The 21096-nt window shown below is 38.5% G+C and overlaps 2 protein-coding genes across 3 annotated transcripts in view; both read right to left on the reverse strand.

Moving 5' to 3' along the window:
* On the reverse strand, positions 1 to 19185 carry LOC134847032 (mediator of RNA polymerase II transcription subunit 18-like). Of its 2 annotated transcripts, none has more exons than XM_063864522.1 (5): positions 18957 to 19185; positions 18467 to 18593; positions 6898 to 7180; positions 2959 to 3133; positions 1 to 2651 (listed from the first exon to the last, which is right to left on the reverse strand). In XM_063864522.1, exons 1-5 carry the CDS (start codon positions 19059 to 19061, stop codon positions 2571 to 2573), a joined length of 771 nt encoding a protein of 256 aa, XP_063720592.1. In that variant the 5' UTR covers positions 19062 to 19185; the 3' UTR covers positions 1 to 2570. The 2 variants fall into 2 exon arrangements, with proteins under 2 accessions (XP_063720592.1, XP_063720591.1); XM_063864521.1 differs by having other exon boundaries at positions 18467 to 18596.
* Positions 19084 to 21096, reverse strand: part of LOC134847031 (uncharacterized) — a 10415-nt gene continuing 8402 nt past the window's right edge. The window contains exon 3 of the mRNA XM_063864520.1: positions 19084 to 19192. Coding sequence (XP_063720590.1) covers positions 19171 to 19192 — 22 coding nt within the window. The 3' untranslated portion in view covers positions 19084 to 19170. The remainder of the gene's footprint in view (positions 19193 to 21096) is intronic.

Genomic DNA, 21096 nt, shown 5'->3' on the forward strand with positions numbered 1-21096 from the left:
TAACTTGAATCTGCCACCTGTTGTAAAATATCATCACTAAATCTAAGATCTTTCAACATTTGTCTCCAATATACTTCACTTTTAGAAAAACAGGCTGAAAAAGACAATTGTCAGCTTCAAATTAGTGTTGAGAAACTTTCACAACATGGTACACAGAGGAGAAGCTGAACTTCGCACCACTTGCGATACAAAATTGAATGACTATAACAAAATCAAACAAAAAAATCATATTTGGAGGCAAGCATCAAAACCTCTGAGAGTACTCTGGTAGCCCGCAACTACAGGGTTGGAAATTTCAAATTTTGAAAAAATTTAAGTTTTCTGAAATTTTTTCTTTGAAAAAATCACAAAAACGTCACTTCTCAAAAACTACAAGGACTTGAGCGGTCTTATTTCAAGGCAAAACTGAAAACTTGTTGGAATACCTTGAGGGATAATCTAAGTTTTTGATATTTTTGCATAACTTCGTTCTTTGAACAACATAAAAAAAAAGACATAATAAAGGTCACATCTCGGAAACTAAGACCGTCGGAGCAGTCGCAATTTCCCGCAAGATTTGCAACTTTGGACTCCTGAGAGAACCCTCACAATACCCAACTTATAGGTTGGGAGTTTCAAATAGTTTGAACTTTTTAAAATCTTCAGTTTTTAAAGTTTTCTTTAAAAAAATTGAAAAAATCATAGAAGCGCCATATCTCGAAAACCAAAAGGATTTGAGCAGTCATACTTGAACGCCAGATTTGAAACCTTTGAAAGCACCCTTATAGCACCCCACTGTTGAATTGAGAAATTCAATTTGGGCTGGTGTTCTCTAAATAAATAAGTTTTGAAAAAAAATCATAAAACAAGTCAGATCTCGAGAACTACAAGGTTTTGTGCAGTCATATTTGAAGGGAAGATTCGCAACCCTTGAGATTACTCTGACAGTACCCAATTGCAAGTTTCGGAATCACAAACCTTTTGTATCACTTTGTAATTTGGGCTTTCTGAAAAATTTTGAAAAAACCACATAAATCGTCGTATCTCGTACACTAAAAGGATTTGGGTATTCATGATTGGAGGTTAATTTTGCAATCCATGAGGGAACCCTGACAAAATTCCACTATAAGGCTGCTTATTTTAAATTCGGCCAATTAAACACTGAATTCAACTGGAAAATCAAAGAAAAATTTTAACCATTGCCATATACGATATAGCTTCAGCGTGAAAATAATCTTTCGTTAAACGTGCAAAAATAATACGTTGAACGCTTAAACGTGGCAAGATAGTGAAGCCCTTTAAGTATAATATAATAGATTAATCATTGGCATTTTCTACAATATTGACCCAAATTTAAAGCAATGGATCAACGAATAAGCTTTTAAATCCACTGTGAAATCTATAAATTAAAATCCACTATCGAAACAGAAATCATTCATATGCTTTCGCACAATTTTCGCTTTCGTAATTGGCGTGCGTAATTTACCTAACTTTTAGCAGATCGATTTGAATTGAACTCAGAAAGTTCACATATACCAAGTGCATTCATAAATGCATTAATATGTATGAATTAACGTCTGTAATTATTAGAGCATTTTTAGACTTTTTCCTGAAAAACAAATCATCAAGACTCAAAAAGTTGAAAATCACTTGCTTCTTTTACATTTAAAAACGCGTATTTAACATTCAAACATGCTAAAATATGTATTTTGGCTGAAATATATTTTCGACGAGTTCTTCACACAGAAAAAAGTCGATGATCCGATTTCAAAATGGGCGGGAAAAACCCGCTCTACGGAATAGTCCCTTCCACTCATTCGGCTTGATTTTCAATTTTTGTTCAGACCACTGTCGTTGAGATTGATTTGAAATAGGGAAATTGTCCACTAGTAAAATTCTCTCAAAAGCCCGTAAGTGGTCCACTCGAATGCAGGATTGCTGACGAAAGCTTGTCGATATTTTGAGGTTTAGTGTATCAATTCAAGCTGCCCATTTATATGTAAAAAAACTGGTTGAAAGAACTTTATTAGAACTAATAGTTTAAACAAGGCCAACATACTGTTGGAAAAGAATCATGGAACGCAAAAGACAACAAAAAAAAACACTTTAACATTTCAGGCAAAAACTATATCGTGACCTTACATTTTCCTGTTTGATTGTAAAGTTTGCCTTCTTTTTAAGAAAGGAAATGAACTGAAATTCTAGAAAATCAAAAGTCAAACAGCGAAAAAATCAAATTTGAGCTGAACAAACTTTCCTGAAAAAAAAAACAAATCATCACGCCCTGTAATAGAGACTTAACTACGTTGACTCTTGAACATTTCGAGCGCCAAAAACAACCACAACGGAAATTTGGGAGGAATCTGAAAAGTTAAAGACACAATCTCAGAATTGAATCTGTTTCTGCTATGATTGAAAGTTCCAATGTTCAACCTCAGATGTATTGCTGAAGCATGTCAACCCAGAAGCTTCGGACTTCCCTTCGTTTTATCACAGCAGTCACAGACATTTTCTGGTTCGACGGGCATAAGCAGCATCTTGTATGCCTGTCTTGACGAAACTGCTTATGTATCTGTTTGTTTGTACATGTCTCATCTGTGCTCTATCTTGTCCATGGTGATCAGTGGCTTCAAATGTTCCACAAATGCCTTCAGTTCATCCCCCACCTCATCCTAAACACAGAGCAGACACCTACTATCACTTAAGGTCAATCACACAAGAAGCAGCTCACAATTGGAGTGCAGCTAGAATGCTATGACTGTGATTTAAACCGCACTCAAAAGGTAACACTACTTCTACCACTATTACTGTTGCTGCTGCTGTAGCTGTGGTGATTCATGTGGAATACATATGCAGTGGTATTCAACAAAAAAATTTGCTTAACTAGTTTAAAAAAAGGTTTGTAAAAATTAAACCTATAACTAACTTGTAAATGATTAAAAATAAGTATACATTTTCAACTGTAAATGTTGGTTGTACCTGTGGGAGGTGTGTGGGTGCAGTGCACGATGCCTCCACCAGGAGTGTGGAGGGGAACACAGGCTGCAGATGTCTGTCCAGATAGGTGGCCCTCATGTGCATCTCACACTCCTTCTCACCCTCTGCTCCTGCACCAGCCGTCACTCGGAACACTCTGCTCACAGTCACTCTCAGTCTACACAAACAAGACAATGATAGACCTAATCCAATACTCCGCACTAGATGGCTAGCTGATCTTGTACAAATCTATACGCCAATTAAGACCATTCAAACATCTACGAACTTGAAACATCTACGAACTTGAAACATCAGCAAAAAAAAATTGAGAGAAAAAAAACCACTTTTTTGTCGCATTAACTTTTGCAGTTACAAAACTGATTGTGAATGGAACATTATTATTAAATACGTGAAAAAAAAACAAAGTGTTTCATCAGTCAATACATGAGATTATATAAGACTCTCCTTAAGAAGTAAGGGGGAAGTTGGTTGTTGGTAGAGCCTACCCTTTATAAGTATTAGAATTTTTCCTCTAGTATGCATTTTTCAATTAATTTGTTTGATTTGGTACAGGTTTTCGTCATAAAGATGATTTTTGGAATTACCAAGTTCAAATTTTTTATTGATGTAAATAGGAATGACCTACAAAGAAATTCGGCTTTACACAATTCTGGCAGGAGAATTGAGCCGGTGCGATGATTAAAGCGGAAATTAGAATTCGGAAACTGCAGGAAGTTAAATGTTCTAATTCTGTTTTGGCTTAATTTATAAAGATATTGTGTTGATCTGTAAGTGATTTTAACTCACATGGGAATTCTGTGTTTTTCCCTCACATATGTGACAGAATCTCTTATGATTATGTTCATGACAATTCGTATACTCCATTTTATTTGCTTTCCCAGCTTGTCTTGAATTTCTTCAGTACAACCATTCAAAAGCATGCATCGGTAGTGTAAAGGGATTACTTCAGGGGCATTGAATAAAAGGATTCTGGTTCGTAGAGAAATTTCATCTCTTAAGCATTTGATTGTTTGGATTGCACTAGCCATCTTCTGTGCCACTTTGTTATATTCTTTTTAAAAAAGTTAAACATGCATCTATATTAACACCGAGAAACTTGACTGATTCAGATATTTTGACTTGGTAATTTCCTAAATGCAGCTTGCAGTTTCCTATGAGTTTTTGTGATGGAGCAGAGAAAATGGCGAACTGAGTTTTGTCTATATTTATTATTAATTGGTTTAAATGAAAATATGAGAATATTCTGCTGAAAATGGATTCAATGATTTGTGTTGCGGATATCGGATTTGAATGGAAACTTGATCTGGCATATCATTGACATATAAGTTAAACGGCAGAGGTCCTAGTACAGTACCCTGAGGTACACTTTGCTGCTGTCTGTTTTCTAGAAAAGAACTTACCAGATCAGTGGCTGATGTTTCAAAGCCAAGATTCCTCATTTTATGTTTTTCGAGGACGGGATGTGATAGCGAATCAACTGCTTTCGAGAGATCTAAAAATGCCGCTGCTGCTACATTATGTTTATCAAGATGGAATCTGATTTTTTCTGTTGAGCATAAAAGAGCATTATTGGTCGAATAACCGTGCCTAAACCAAATTGTTTGCGGTTTAGGATATTATTATCAAACAAAAATTGATTTATAAATAAAACTTGCTTCAAACATTTTGTGTGAGTAACATATTTGAATTGTAACTTTTTGGTATCAGTTCTCAGAGCAGTAGGTTTGGTGGACATTGAAATTGGAGGCTGCGTTTTTATAGACGCCTTAAGTTGAAAACTTGTAATTAAGCAAGTCAGCTTTCTTTTTATTATCATTGATTAATTTACCAAATGAGTTCCGCAACTCATTCATCTGGATAGTTTGCTTCACTGTATTTCTCATGGAGTTGATGAAGTTACATTGCTTTTTGGGACTCTCAACATTCTGAAAATTGCTTTCATCTCAATCTTGTATAAAAATTTGAGATGATTGTTGTATCGATCTCTCGCGCGTTTAAAGGTTCCATAATCTAAAGCAGTTTGTGAAGACTGCAAACTTCTTAGTGCAATTTCTTTTTCAATCTTGATGATTTGTCTATTGAATCCATACCTTTTATAGATAATTGAAGTGGTGGTTTATTACGGACAAACTTCTTTTAGCTACAAGAGGTTCCTTACAAAGAGATTAGGTTGTGATAATATAATCCAAGAGAGACCTGCTGAGTTATATGTTGGCAACGTTTTACTTGGACAAGTTATATGGTTTAATCAAACCGCTGAGAAATCTGGCTTCTGCTTTGTTGAGGTGATTGATGTTGAGATCTCCAAGGATAGTCAAATCTCTTGCTTCCGAAGCTACATAGTCAATACATTTCAATGCGTCTTCAATGAAAATTTATGTGGACTGTAAGAAAGAGCTTTTACCTGCCTTTTTGATTGCTTTGATATGATTGGATTTAATTTTACCCAGATGCCTTCGAAGTGGGAGGGACGTAAGAAATTTAAGTCTTCCCGGATCGTACGGTTAAGATTGCTTAGATTCTAGAACTCTTTATTGATCTGATTTCAAAATAAACACTACTTCAGCTCCACAATTTTCTGTCACATGTTTCACACAGAGAGGCGAAGTGGCGCTTCGCAAACACAAACGTGGAAAATGCAAAATAGAGCTCTGAACAGGCAAAACTAAATGAACTAAGTAAAAAATTAAAATACACCTTAAAAAAAAATCTTTTGTTGAGACTAAGAGTATCATGCTCTCACAACTCCTCCACACACGCTTGTAATTTAACAAACATCGCCAATCGAAGATTGGAAAAGAGTAATGAACGAAAACAAACATTGAAAAAAAAACACTGATTTTGTTGAAACCGTTCGAATTCCAAAGAAGAAAATAAATGTCCTTTAGACTCTTTAAATTTCTAATACTACTTATGATTTGTGCTTTTTTGATAAAAATTAATCCAACTTGAGAAAAATGGATCAACAGGTAAAAGTTTTATTCCACTGGAAAATTAAAAATAAAATTCTACTTTCGAAACTCCAAATCGTTCACATTTTTTGCTCCATTTCCATGTTTGTATTTGGAGAGTGCTATTTACGTCACTTTCAGCAGATGATTTTCAATTGAACTCAAAAAAAGCATATATACCTAAGCGCATCTATAGATGCATCAATAAGTAAGAATGCATATCTGACGTTATTAGAGGCTTTTCAGACTTTTTCGTGGAAAAAAAATCAGCAAGACCTACATAAGAGTCTTCACTACGTTCATTACTCTTAAACACTAGCTACCACTAAGACAGCTACAGTTACTATCAAATTGCCAATATTATGCAGCAAAAAAGGAACCAAAAATGAAACTATTTAAATGTTCCGGATTTGAATATCCGAACTGTTAATTAGGAGTCTCACGTACTGGTATCTACGCGACGGTCGCTTGGAAGTAAAATAGCAGCTCAGCCTATGTTCAAAACAAAAAAGCCATAAATCCCATTACTGAAACTTTTGAAGGCCGTAGAACGTGAGATTGAATGAAAAAAGACTAACAAAACATGCAGAAAGCTGCAAAAAATTTTCAGTGTCGCAAAAAAAAATCAATTTCCCTACATTTTCATAATACATGACAGGTTTTTTCAAACACGACCTAACACTAGCTAAAAATAAAGCAATATAAAGCAGCAACATATGTCATTAAATTGTTTATGCTTAAATATGATTAAATTGAAATAAACCAAAAGTGCCACCAAATGAGCACTTTTATTAGCGACTTAGGTTAGAAAAAAAACTGTTGATACACCACGCTTCGCTTGTGTAAATAATGAAAAAACTCTACTCTAAGTAGAAGCTGAAGTCTACTGAGACAAACTAAGAAACATACATCAGAGAGAAATACTGCTACAGAGAGAGTGATATATGACCATAGAAGAATGGGAACACACCTGTCTTTGACGAACACGTTTCCTTTGAGTACTAGATGGAAGTCCAGTTTGAAGCCCATGTCCTCCAGGAACTTGTGTGCCCCTTCCCCCCTCTCCCTCTCACCAGTATGTGGGGGAGTGAGTGCGACAGTGATGACAGTCCTACTCACTGTCGGCTTGCTCCTATCCCTCGCCCCTTCATTCATGCCCTGATACCGCAACTGGTAGGCTGAGGCCATCTGGTCCGACAAACAAGATCTGCGCAACCTAACTCCAATTGTAGCACCACCCATCCCAAATTGAGCTAAAAAACATGCGATTACTAACTTTAACACAGTAGCGTCATTTCGCAAATACAAGCAACAAAAACGACTAACTGCTCTGAAAACTCAACCAGCCTGCAAAAGAAAAGACTCTGCGACAGCGGGCTATTGATTCCACTGTCTCTTGCATTTTATGCAAAACATATTGAAATTCCGCTAGACCACTCGGTCACACTTTTTTGATTATTAAGTAACTTGGCCCCAACGAATGCAATTCTAAGAACTTGAAAAAATCTACAGAATTGCATTTTTATGGCGATTAATGCAGGTTAGTAGTAGTAGTAGTAGAAAGACTTCAATTTCCTATTAAAGGAACTACAGAACAATTACACAAAGATATCAAAAAAGACTTTAGTGAAAATAAAAATTTTAGGACAATTAAATTAAAACTGGTATAATATTTTTGTTCAAGCAATGCAAGTACGACATCTGCATTTTAAAGATCAGATGCAAGTTCGCATAGGATCATAACATGTTGCTGTTCGCCGAAAAAAGGCAATCGCATTTCATTTTCATAGCTGTTTGAGGGTGTTATCAGGTTGATGTTGAAGATTTCACAGAAATCGTTGACACAGAAAACAACTATCGAAGAAGGAAGGGTATGATTGCCCTTTCTGAGAGTATCTCCGATTCAATTCAAGATTCGATGCACTGCGGAGACTGTAAAGGTTTAACAGAGAAAAAATAGTCAAATGGCAGACAATTTAAACCGATATTGATCGCCGTAAAAAATCGCAGATCTTTTCCAATAAGCTGATAAGAGATCGGCATAGATGGGATTTTTTTAGAAGTTCTGTGTAAAAAACTGAAAGACCAGTTGAAAGTATTTTGGCTGAGATATTTTCGCTCCGTTCAAGTTTGAATGTAATTGTATTCCAAGATCAGCAACAGAGCTCTGCTTTACAAATTCAATGTTACAAAGAAACATTTTAAATTGTGAGCTATTGATATGAAGATAACAGCATTTGACGGAATTGAAAGATAGCTCATTTCCACAACTTCATAGCATCAAAATCATCTTGAAGAATGCTGTTGAGTGATTCACCTTGAGCTACTAGTTTTGTATCATCAGCATAACAGTTACAACTGGATAAGGAGTGTAGGTCAAGATGTCATCGATATAAATTAGGAATAAAAACGGCCCTAATATGCTTCCTTGGGGTACACCACTAGTCACTGGCCAAACACTAGTAAGTGTTCCATCAATATTCACTCGTTAGTAGTGATTAGCTAAATAAGATGATAATAAGTCAATAAAATCATTGTCAAATCCAAAAGTTACCAGTATCTCAATAAGAAGGCAATGCTCTACTGAGTCGAAGATTTGCTGAAACCGAGATACACTACTCCGACTTTTCTACCGCAATCTAGACTTTGGCATAGTTGGTCGAGAAAAACTAATAACTGAGTGACAATCGAGTTCCCTTTGCGAAAGCCATGTTGACGAGTTAATCCTGTGTTGAATCTTTCAACAAATAAAGTTGAACAAAATTTTTTCAAGAATGAGAGATAATCTTGGCAACAAGGAAATGGGACGGCAGTTTTTAATAAACGCTTTTGATTCATTCTTGTGAATGGGAGTGATGTATGCACATTTCTAAAAGTTTGACCGCTTCTTTGTAATCAGAATGTGATTAAAGAGAGCATAAACAAAGACAGATTTCATGTCGGTCACTTCGGAACGCAATTGAAGGTAATGAATCACAGACTGGTGTCGATCTTAGTGGTGACCGACATAAATGTTCGGAAATATCAGCTGAAGTAAAATTCAGCCCCATTCAATATGACAGTCACATTATGACAAAAACTATGAGAGCGACTGAAGGTAGTTTTGATGTAGACAGAACTGAAGTATTCATTGAAGCGCTCGGCTTTCTCGTAATTCATTCACTGAAATTGCGAGAACGGGAAAGAAGAACTGTCTGATTTAGTTCAATAAAACGCTCCCTTTCATCTTCTAGTCTATCGATTCGAGTTAAGTTTGTGGCGCGATGTCTAGCACTATCGAGCATATTTAAATTATGAACAGTTGACGATACAGTAAAAGGAATAATTTAAATTTTTCCTTCAATTTGTGCTGATTGAGTAGCTTAGAGCAGTCAAGGCACGACGTGAATACCGAAAGTAAAGAAATCGAAATTTTTGTCATAACTAACTTGCAAAAAACTTCTGCTGAGTTGTAACGACTGAGTAAACTTCTGCCTATTATATGAACTGAGGCTAAAACAATTTTTCTCCGAATTCTGTAATATAGAGCGGATGTCTTGATAAAGTAGCACAGGATAATGGTTTGAAAGCTCTTCATGTAAAACAATTTAACCACAGTTATCAGCAATAGTAACAAAGATCAGATCTAGAATGTTTACTTGTTTATGAGTCGCATTGCGAACGATTTGAGTAAATGAGCTTAATTTGTGATCAGAATGTGATTAAAGAGAGCATAAACAAAGACAGGGTTCATTTCGGTCACTTCGGAACGCAATTGAAGGTAATGAATCACAGACTGTTGTCGATCTTAGTGGTAACCGACATAAATGTTCGGAAATATCAGCTTAAAGTTAAATTCACATCATTCAATATGACAGTCACATTATGACAAAAACTATGAAAGCGACTGAAGGTAGTTTTGATGAAGGCAGATCTGAAATATTCATTGAAGCGCTCGGCTTTCTCGTAATTCATTCACTCTGATATTGCGAGAACGGGAAAGAAGAACTGTCTGATCTAGTTCAATAAAACGCTCCCTTTCATCTTCTAGTCTACCGATTCGATTTAAGTTTGTGGCAGGATGTCTAGCACTATCGAGCATATTTAAATTATGAACAGTTAACGTTACAGTAAAAGGGGTAACTTAAATTTTTCCTTCGTTTTGTGCTGATTGAGCAGTCAAGGCACGACGTGAATACCGAAAGTAAAGAAATCGAAATTTTTGTCATAACTAACTTGCAAAAAACTTCTGTTGAGTTGTAACGACTGAGCAAACATCTGCCTATTATATGAAGTGGTGCTAAAACGATTCTTCTCCGAATTCTGTGTTATAGAGCGGATGTCTTGATAAAGTAGCACAGGATAATGGTCTGAAAGCTCTTCATTGAAAACAATTTAACCACAGTTATCAGCAATAATAACAAAGACCAGATCTAGAATGTTTCCTTGTTTATGAGTCGCATTTCGAAGGATTTGAGTAAATGAGATTCATCCATTAAAAGTCTAAAAAAACTTTGCTCGTCACAGTGATGACTGATGGCAGTATCCCAGCAAATCGAAGGCATGTTATAATCTCCCATGAGTAAAATTTGTAAAGATCCGTATGAAGGTAAACTACGAATGAGAGCTCAAGTTGGGAAGATTGGATGTAAAATTATGAACCACGAGGAGGAAGATAAAAGAAAGCTGTACAGTAAAGGTTTGACTCGAATTCGAACAGAACACTAATAAAGGATTCATAAAAAAACTAAGTATTTTGCAGTTGGTTAGAAAATTATCGTGAAAGGCAATTAAAAGGCCTCCGTGATGACCAGAAGCACGATCGATGCGGCAAACACAAGTGTAAGAATGGCTCAGAAAAAGGGAGGATTTGCTAATAGACAAAACAAGCCATGTTTCAGTTAAACAAACAATTGTAGGGTTTTGTACGCGCATGGCATCTAGAATCTTCAATCTTTTTTCAATTCTAACCAAACTTCAGTTTAACAGATAAAAAGAAATTGCGGAGCCGGTTAAATGAGAGTATAAGCCAGATACATCATTTTGTAGTCAAGAAGATATCTCAATCACTTTGTCTCCGTTGATTTTGTATTTCTTCACTGGGATTTCAGTTTCTTTTTATTTTCGCTTTTGAGTTCGGACTAAAAAGTGATTAGCTTGTTCAGTTGGTGTGAGATCAGGGTTTATAGAAAACAAAAATGTAATCGTTTCTAATTTACAAAATGTACTTGAATCTTTCTTGCTTTGAACTTTGATTTGATTATAAATTAGTTGGTTGCACGTGTTTGGTAATTCAGTTTTGTATTTATTTTGAGTTTTGGTTTTCAATTTCTTTCCCGGAGTTTTCCTGATTGCATGTGAAAAGTTGAAGTCATCTAAGATGGTTGTCAATTGTCAAATTGGCATATAACACTCGGCCTCATTTTGCAGTTGCAAAATAAATTAAGAAAAAAGGGGTGGGGGTAGTTCCTACTTATAAAATTTAAAACGCTGGCTTAGCGGTCGTTTAAGTGTCAGTTGAAGTTATCGGCTATGGTTGTCGGCGCAAGGCTGCTTAGGGGTGAGGCTCTCATTGTCGTGAATCTTCGTTTGCTGGTTGATTGCAATAATCCGGACTAACAGGTGCTAGTCTAATGGCTGGTATTGACGCAATTTTGTCTCTTATTTTGACGAAGTAAACGCGGATCTGATCATCATCGGTTGGTTTGTTTCCTGTGATCCGTCCAATTGGCCAGAGTCCTCGTGGCGTCATATCCTGAAGAATCTAGACAATTTCTCCTATTTTGATAGGCGGCGTCTTCTTTGTCCATCGTTGTCTTTGCAGTAGTGTTGGGATAAACTCCTTCATCAAGCGTTTCCAAATATGGGTTGCGAGTTGTTGGGCGAATTTCCATTGTCGACTGAGTGTTGAGGGCTGTTGGGTTTGTAGAGGTGGCATGCTGGCATGCGCTCTCCCGAGAAGAAAATGATTTGGGGTGAGGGCTTCAACATCATCGGGCGATGCTGAAACTGTAAAGATGGGTCTTGCGTTCATGAAGTGTTCAACTTCGCAAAGAACGGTGTTGAATATGTCGTCTGTTAGAATCTGGCTTCCTATGATGGCATAGAACGAGTCTTTGACTGATCTTATGAGTCGTTCCCATACACCTCCGAAATGAGGAGCATAGGCAGGGTTGAAGGTCCATTCAATCTGATGGTTGGCGTAGAATTGTCGTGTAACATCGGCGTCGAAGTGTCTCTTGAGTTCTTTTTCGGCTGCAGTGAAATTTGTACCATTATCAGAAACAAATTTGGCTGGTTGTCCTCTGCGAGCGAAGAATCGTCGTAAGGTATTGATGAAAGCGTCGGCTGATTGGTCCTGGCACATCTCAAGATGTACGGCTCATGCTGTTAGGCAAGTCATTATAACGCCGTAGCGTTTTTTGTAGTTTCCTGCGGTTTTCGAAGCAAACGGTCCAAAGAGATCTAATCCCGTTTGTTGAAACGGGAAGGGTTTATCTTCTGGAAATCTGAAGGCGAGTAGGGGCGCAAGTTCCGGCTGTAGTCCAGTTGCCTGTTGTCGTCGGCAGTCGTAACAGTTTTTTATGATCTTGTCAATGTGTGCGCGAACACAGAGAATCCAATACTCGTTTTGAAGAATATTTTCCAAGTGCTGGCGTGGCGAATGCTGGTTGTCTTTGTGGGTTTGTCCTATAAAGAGGTGAACTGCTGGGTGGTTTCCATCAAGGATAATCGGGTGTTTTATGCAATAGTCCAATTGAGATTTCTCGAGGCGTCCACGTGCTCGCAAGAGTCCGTCTCCGTCTAGAAATGGTGATAGGTGTCGAAGTCTGCTAGTTGTGTTGATTCGTTTATTTTGTGTCAATGCGTTGACCTCTGGTTTGAAGCAGTCTCGTTGCGTCTACTTAAGATAAAATTCTTTGCGGCAATCATGTTGTTGCTGGTCAGTTCGGTGATCGGGCTTTCGTTGCGGGACTGTAGTCCTTTATCTTTAAAAATCTTGGCGGCACGCATCACGTATACAGTTGTTCTGAGAATTCTTGTCCATTTGGAGAATCTGCTGTAATCGATGAAGCTTTGTTCTGTCTTTTCGGTGGAAGCTTGAAAAGCTAGCATTGGGGTTGTTGCTATTTCATCCATTTGTCCAGTTTGATCGTTGAGTTGCAAGGTATCCGTATTGGCGTCGATTAACTGTAGCTTTGGCCAGTTGCATTCTGGTTCACATATGAATTTTGGTCCGGTGAACCATCTTGACTTGTTACTGAATTCTGATAGGGGTATTCCACGGGTTCCGTCGTCTGCTGGGTTTAGGGTTCCTGGGCAATGATTCCATTGACTCGCTTGGGTGCTTTCCAAAATTTCTGCAACTCTGTGAGCCACAAAAATTTGATGTCGTTTATCAGATCACTGTATCCATTGAAGCGCTGTTGTGGACTTGCGAATGAACTTTGCGAGGCGAGCACCATAAACTGCGGCTTGTAGTTTCAATTTAGTTATTGTGTGTTGTTTTAGAGGAGCCACTCGAGCTTTTCCTAGAACAAAGGCGGTGCAGATTTGCCGAGTGGCACTGTTGCTGTATACATGAAGATCGACGTTGTCGTAGCTGTATCCAAAATAGTGTCGGGGTATTTCCACTAACTGCAGATCGTTTCTCTCGTCGAGAAGCTCGAACTGTTCAGGTATCATTTCTCGTGTAATTTGGTCGTCCCACTTCATTCCCTTTCTCCAAATTGCTTGCTGGATTATTCGTAGTCGAATCGTAATAGGTGCTGCTATTCCAATTGGGTCAAAGATTGAGGAAGCTGCGCGAAGTAGGTTCCGTTGTGTAGGTTTCATCTGGGCGAGTTCGTGTAGTTTGTCAGTAGTGAAGCTGAGTGTATCGTTACTTACTCGCCATCGTATTCCGAGAATTCGCTTGAAGATTTTGGGGTCCTTGATTTCGTCTATGGTGATGGATCTATGTTCCTCTGGTATTGTTTGCAGAATTTTATGATCCGTAGTAATCTACTTCGTCAGGTTGAAGCTTCCTTGTTGTAGTACGTGTCGAAGGTTCTATGATTTTCACTGCGGTGTCGATGTCGTCGGTGGCTTCGAAGAAGTCGTCCATGTAGAAGTTCTCGTAGACAAGTTTTTTGATGTGGGGATGGCTTTCAGCATTGTCGTCTGCGCAAGTTCTTAATGCGTAAATTGCACAAGTAGGAGAACATTTGGCTCAAAAGATGAATCGAGTGTACTCCAAAAATTCGGGTTCTTCCGCTCCCCAGAGGAAACGAAGAAATTTTCTGTCTTCGGGGTTAACAGAAACCTGCATATACATCCCTTCAATGTCGGCAGTGATGGGATGCTTTTCTTCGCGAAATCGGGTAATTACTCCTAGTAGATTGCAGAGCAAGTCAGGTCCAGTGAGAAGCATATCATTCAGACAAACTCCTTTAAATTTGGATTTGGCATTGGAAACACGGCGAAAATTTCCTGGCTTGTTTGGGTTGATTACGCCATGTTCAGGTAAAGTCCATCCTGTTGAAGGTATTTCGTCTGGTTCTAATTTCCGTATGTAGTGCTTGCTGAGATCCTGGTCAATTGTATTCTGGTAGAGAGCCAACTTTTCTGAATTCTTATTAAGTTGTATTTTCATCCGGTTGTATTGGGCAATTGCTGCTTTATAGTTGTTGGGAAGATTTGCATTTGGTTTCCACAGAAGTCCAAGTTGATAGCGATTGTCGTATAATGATATGGTTTTCCGAAGTGTTTGCATAGCGTGTCTTTCGTCCGATGACATCGTTATTTCAGGCGATGTGGTATAGGTTTCCATTCGCCAGAATGAGGCGAGAAGATCCGAGATTTGCGTGTCGTCAGTTGATATCTGTACTGGGGTGGCTGTTGCTTGGTGGCTTGAGAAGTATCCAATGTCGTTGTTCGGTCCTGCTATTGTCCATCCTAGGGCTGTAAGGACTGCTCGAGGAACATTTTGATTTCCTTTGATGATGGTCTTCGGGCTGATGATGTCAATATTGTCCGTTCCAATCACTAGGGCTACGTCGTTGTTGCTGAAGTACGGAAAACATATATCCTTAAGGTGGTCGCATTGGCTGCAGATGTCTTTCAACTTTTCGGGCTCGGCTGCATTCAAGTTGATGTTCTCTTTGATTAAAACATTAATTAGTTCAAACGCTAAAGTGTTATTTCCAAATGAATGAACTGTAATATCCACTGTCTTAGCCTCTATCGTTTGCGAGTTGAGGAAACCTCCAATGAGCAGTTGTTCCTGATGGTTAGTTTCCTCCAGTTGAAGATATGCTGCTGTCGGTTGCGATATTTAGCTATTTGTACTTCCTGTATCAAGAAAAGCGTATACATTAAGGTATATGTTGCGGTGTCGTAATGTTACTGGTAAAAGTAGCAGCAGTGAGCTGTTGATTCTTGATATCTTCTTTTGGCTGGCAAGATGGTTGACTTATTTCGGTCGCTGGTTTGGATTAAACTTCGCTAATCTTTGTGTTCGTGGTTCGTCGTGTAGAGTTGTGTGATGATGCTGATTGCATTTGCTGCATGTGTGCTTTGATGGGCAGTCTTTTACTTTATGTCGGCCAAGGCAGTTGAAACAAAGTTGCTTTTCAGAAACGAGTCTCTTTTTCTCTTCCAAAGGTGAATTCTGATACATGCTGCAGTATGCTGGGTGGTGAGTTTCTCCATCGAAGGGACATGGGGGTTGTGTATTCCCACTCCAATTTTGAGAAGTCTTCTGTGAAGGCTGGTTGGTTGATCGTCGAGATCCGTTGGCGTGTCGAAGTCTTGGGGCTATTTGTTGTCGATCGTTCAAGTCCAGGGTCATTTGCTGCGGTTGCATAGGTGGTAAGTGATCGCATGCTAATGCAAACTGTCTGATCCAGTCATTGAAGGCGATAAGATTAGGCTGGTCGATGTTCTGGGCGGTGATGTACTGTGTCCACTGAAGCTGCTGATGTTGTTGCAATTTGCTGACGGCAAATTGAATGTATATTGTAGAGTTTAAATCGTCTTTGAACCCAAGCGTCCGAAATGTTTCCACCATGTTACTGATGAATGTGGCAAATTCAATGTACGAATCCCTGCGATGAGTTGATGGTTGCTTGAAGCTCTGTAGTCTGTTGACGAAGTCATTGATGATGATGTCGGGTCGTCCATATCGTCGTCGTAGTTCGTGGAGGGCAGCGTTGTACATAGTGCTATTGCAGTAGTAGCCACAAATAGCTTGATTTGCTTTTCCAGTCGTTAAAGTCTTCAGATGAGTCATCTTTTCGGCGTCCGAGATGGCTTGATTGTGGATTGTTGCTTCAAAGAGTCCGAACCACATGCTTCACTTCATAGGGTTTCCGTCGAAAGGCTCGATTTTTACTTTTGGGGGCCTAGTCATAAGACTGTAGTATGCTCGTGACTGTCCGTTACTTGATGTCCGAGATACTGCTGCTGGAATGAACTGCTGTTCTGTAACTATGTTGAAGCTGAGGTTTGCGTTGGTGGTGTCGTGTTCTGTTCGTTGAAGTGGTGGTCTGTCTATTTCGAAACCTGTCTGGGGGGCTTGCTGCGGGGTATCTCGGCTATCTGAAAAGTTTTGGTCCTCTACTGTTTGATGAACTGATGATCCTGGCTGATGGCTGCTGCTGGATAATGCTGACGTCTGGCTAGAGTCCCGATCTAGTATTGTCTGTTGTTGCACTGAATCAGCTGTGTGGGGGGTTTGAACTGTGGTGGCATTAGTGTTCTGCTGTTGTGGAGTTGTCTCTGCTGTATTTTCTTGTAGCATCTGTCTAAATTCATCCATGATGTCGTCGTGTTCGTCTTGTATATCAGTGAAGCGGTTGATGAGATCCTCCGCAGTGGCGTGCTCAGTCGGGTGGTCTACAAGGTACGTAGTGGCGTCTTCCAAATTGCTGAGAATTTTTTTCATCTCGTTTTCTGAGTCAGCTATGTTGTAGTTTGTATTGATGTCATTGATGGCTTTTCGTACTCGTCTGAAAAGGCGCTCTAGTTGGGCTCCATTTGAAAACGAAAATGTAATCGTTTCTAATTTACACGATGTACTTGAGTCTTTCTTGCTTTGAACTTTGATTTGATTATAATATAGTTGGTTGCACGTGTTTGGTAATTCAGTTTTGTATTTATTTTGAGTTTTGGTTTTCAATTTCTTTCCCGGAGTTTTCCTGATTGCATGTGAAAAGTTGAAGTCATCTAAGATGGTTGTCATTTGTCAAATTGGCATATAACAGGGTTTATATACACTTCTCCATAAGTTGCATAATTACGCAGGCTTTGAGCTTTTCTTAACATTTCTTTTCGTACTAATTCGGTCATAAATTTCAATAGTAGGAGTTGACGCCCTGTGTCCTCGTGAACTTTTCCAACTCTTTCCAGTTCAATTTTGTCCTTTTCAACTTCGATTTGAAGCTCATTCAAAGTTTTTTCTCAAAAGAATTTGGTCATTTTCCACATCGCGAGGCCGAGTTCCTTTCCGAATGAGGTTGCGTTTTTTGGATTGCTGTCACTTTTGTTCATTTCCATCTTCGCTCTTTAAAGTAGCTCTTGCGTCTTCCTTTCTTATTTTGTCGATCTGATTGAAGCTAGCTCGGGTCGTCTTGCAGCTGCACAGAACCAGAGATGAAGTCTTTGCAGAAATCACATCGCTTTGTTAGTTTTCACAGGGCAATTCTCAGTAGCGCATGGCAGAGACTTTTCAACAATTTCAATTTCTTCTGTTTGGGTGTTATTAAAAGTTTTTGGTTTTGCTGGCATTTTCAGATTATCGAGAACAAGTTATTAAATTTGTTTGATTGAAGGAGAAAACAAAAGAATTGAGTCTCTCACCACGACTGGGAGTGAACCCGAGGTTGCAAGATATCCCAAATCTTCGAAGCAAAAAAACTAAAGTGAATCAAAAGGATGGAAATCAGCTACAATAAAATGTAAGAAAAATGAAATGAAACAGCAGTTTTCACGTAATTGAATAGATGAAATCGTAGAGATTGTGCTGTGCTGGTGACCATTAATCGGATCTCTTCAAAATCCCTTTGTTAAGGGCTACCCATATAAGTTATCCGATTCGCCGTACAATGACTTCTGAATTGGATTTACTAACCAGCAGCAAGTGCTTTTCAATCTACTGCTAGTTAAATTAATGCAGCAATAGCTAAAGAATGTTAAAATGGCAGAAGAAGTCAATCGGATGATCACTGTCGCATCAAACATGTGAAAGGAAAATTCGAACACGTTTTGCTCGACACTGATAGCACATTTAAACAAAAAAACTTCGGTGGCTGTGCAAATATGACAGAATTTTCCGACCATATTCTTAAGAAAACTATAAACTTGAAAACTACAACTTTAGAAAACTACAGAATGTTCTGACCATACTACACACCAATTTTACTCGTATAAAACTAAACTTTCGGTCTAAATTAAAAGTTTCATGGCTGTTCCGTCTATAATATGCCTGCTCGCTTCAAACTGATAAACAAGCTCCTTCTTCTGATAACTGAGCAGGTGTGATGATTGAATTGATTGATATAATCTACCCACCCACCTACCCATAGTGTAGTGTGCCTCGTGGTCGAAGAAGGAGTCCATGCTATCAGTGCACCCCCTTAGTCTCTCCTCCAGCAGCCCCAATGCCACCCCCTCCCCCACACTGCCATGCAGCACATGTTCAATCAGCTGCTACACCCAACACACACACAACACTTGTCTTTTCATGATATCCCTTCACATATTCGTGATGATGAGTGTTCCATCTGTTGCTGCCAGATATTCATCAGTTTGCATTTTAAACTTCCATACTACAGCTGCTCAAACAGCCCACGGTCTACATAACTTACATACAGTCCACGCTTATTTGATGAAAGCGTGCTTTGATTCAATATGGCCATTTCACCCAACAATTTTTTTTAGCTGACTTTCTGTTTAAGATATTAGGGGCGAAATGATTCGCATGCCCCGTGGATTGGATTTGCAGAGAAATATGTGAGGATACTGTCAGCCAGTCGAACGTGTATCTGTTGCCGGACAAGAGGGACTGACCTGAGTGTGTTGTGGGGCGGAGAGTGTCCGGGAAGAGGAGGATGAGTTGGGATTGTGGGAAGAGACAGAGCCCCCAGCCCCAATTGCAACAGAAGACATCTGCATCCTCACTCACACTCCCACTATGCTTTAATTCTGCACCACCAACACACGTATACACTAGATCCAATGCAGTATACCACTTCTCAAATGCCACACATCCACACACACAGTGCTACTCTATGTCATCGATTGGTCTGAAATGAAAGCTAGCCTGAATCTCTGAATATTTGAGTTCAACTTGCGAACCAAACCCACAATCTGCCCATATCAAATAATTTTGGCTGTTTCCCAATCCAACCCCCCCCCCCCCCCCCCCAAAAAAAATGTGTTATAGTTATGACTAAATGCTTGATATAACGATGTTCGTTACGAAGAGTAAATCTATTCAGAATAGTGATTCAATTCACGATGCAAAATTCGATTAGATTTAGCCATCATGTACGTAGTTTCTAATACAGAGGCGAATACAGAGGCTCGCAAACAAGCGAGGAAAATGCAAAAAAAGATCTCTAAACAGGCAATACAAAGTGAAATAAGGAAAAGGTTAAAAAGACACCTTGAGAAACTTTTGCAAGTCTTGGGAGTAACACGTTCTCAGATCTGCTTCATGACCGCTTGTAATTTTACTAACACTAGCCACCACAAAAGCAGCTGCAGTTTCTATCAAATTGCCAATGCGATGCAAGAAAAACTCGACCACAAAAACGGTAACTATTTCAATGTTCCGGATTTGGATCTCTACCGGTTGATTAGGATTTTTACTTCCTCGCAATCGCGCCACGGACGCTTGGAAGAAAAACTAGTTGCCCAGCTTATGCTAGATTCACATGCTTTAATATTTTGATCATATTTTGTACTGATACAGAAATGAGTAAATTCAAAAATGGAGTTAACGCAAACCCTAGAGAGTTTTTTGCTTAAGTAATGAATTAGTTGCATATTTAAAGAAAAAATCTACCAATCAATCTTTCAACTGAATTCTTTATCTCAGATTTGGCTGGGTAGTTTTCGAAAAAAAATGAAAAAGATTCCAAACGATCAAAAACCGAAAAAGTTGGCTTTTCCTAAAATCACAAAATTTTCTCTACTAAAGCATCTGAATAGTCTAGTATGCAGGGAAGATTTCCACACACTGATTTTTAGATTGGATCCTTAATATCGGCTTTAGCTAGTAGCTTTCGAGAACAGTGATGAAATTTCTTTAAAACGGTAAAAACTTCAAATGGATTTTTCCGATGTCCATATCGGCTTTTCGACAAAACAAATAAGGCGAAACAGATTGCACCGGAAAAATCTAAGCACGATGTTAATTTGAATGAATTATCAACATCAGAATCAGCAGGTTAGTTTTTGAAGAAAAGAAGAAGTTTCCAAAAAACGGGTAAAGTTTCAAAAATTGTACATTTTCTAAGGCCATGTTTTTTTCAAAACAAAAGGCATAGCTGCTTGTGCAGGGAAGATTCTCATACCACGTTTTTTTTCTTCCGGTTGAACTCTTATTCTCCAATGGGCTTGTTTGAGTTCATAACTTTTTTCTTCCGAATTTAGGTAAAAACCGCTTAAGAAGGAGAGATTCGAATGATTAATTTTTTAGTTTAAACGTTCATCTCAGATTTATGCAAATATTATTTGAGAAAATGAACAAACCAAATCAAATAAGTCAAAAATACCCCTACTGAAACTTTCGAAAGGCGTAGAACGTGGTGTAAACTGAAAAGAGGCTAGCAAATTATGCAGGCACATAAAATAGCAGCCAGTTTTTCCAATGACACCATTGTTTTGAAAATTTGTTCAGTAGGTTTTGCGAAAAATTTCCAAAGGGTCGCAAAAAAACAAAAATTAACAAATCCCATTCATTTCATAACACCTCTTGTTTTCAAACAGGACCTAACACTAGCCAAAAATAAACCAGCACTATATGCTACTTAATTTAATTACCTATGCTTAAATACGCTTAAATATGATGAAATTGAAATATACCAAAAGTGCCACTAATGAGCACTTTTATTTGCGACTTAGGTTGGAAAAAAAAGTAGGTTCGTAATAATAGACTTCGCTTCGCTTGTGTAAAAATTCAAACACAGATGTGGGGGAAAAC

This window comes from Symsagittifera roscoffensis, chromosome 5 (assembly GCF_963678635.1).
Source record: "Symsagittifera roscoffensis chromosome 5, txSymRosc1.1, whole genome shotgun sequence".
Lineage (NCBI taxonomy): Eukaryota > Metazoa > Xenacoelomorpha > Acoela > Convolutidae > Symsagittifera > Symsagittifera roscoffensis.

Coding starts and splice junctions, on each gene's coding strand:
- LOC134847032 (XM_063864521.1), bottom strand. CDS start 19,061: ATGCAGATGTCTTCTGTTGCAATTGGGGCTGGGGGCTCTGTCTCTTCC. Junction 18,597..18,956: donor CCGCCCCACAACACACTCAG/GTCAGTCCCTCT, acceptor TGTTGGGTGTAG/CAGCTGATTGAACATGTGCT. Junction 2,652..2,958: donor CACCCACACACCTCCCACAG/GTACAACCAACA, acceptor CTCTGTGTTTAG/GATGAGGTGGGGGATGAACT.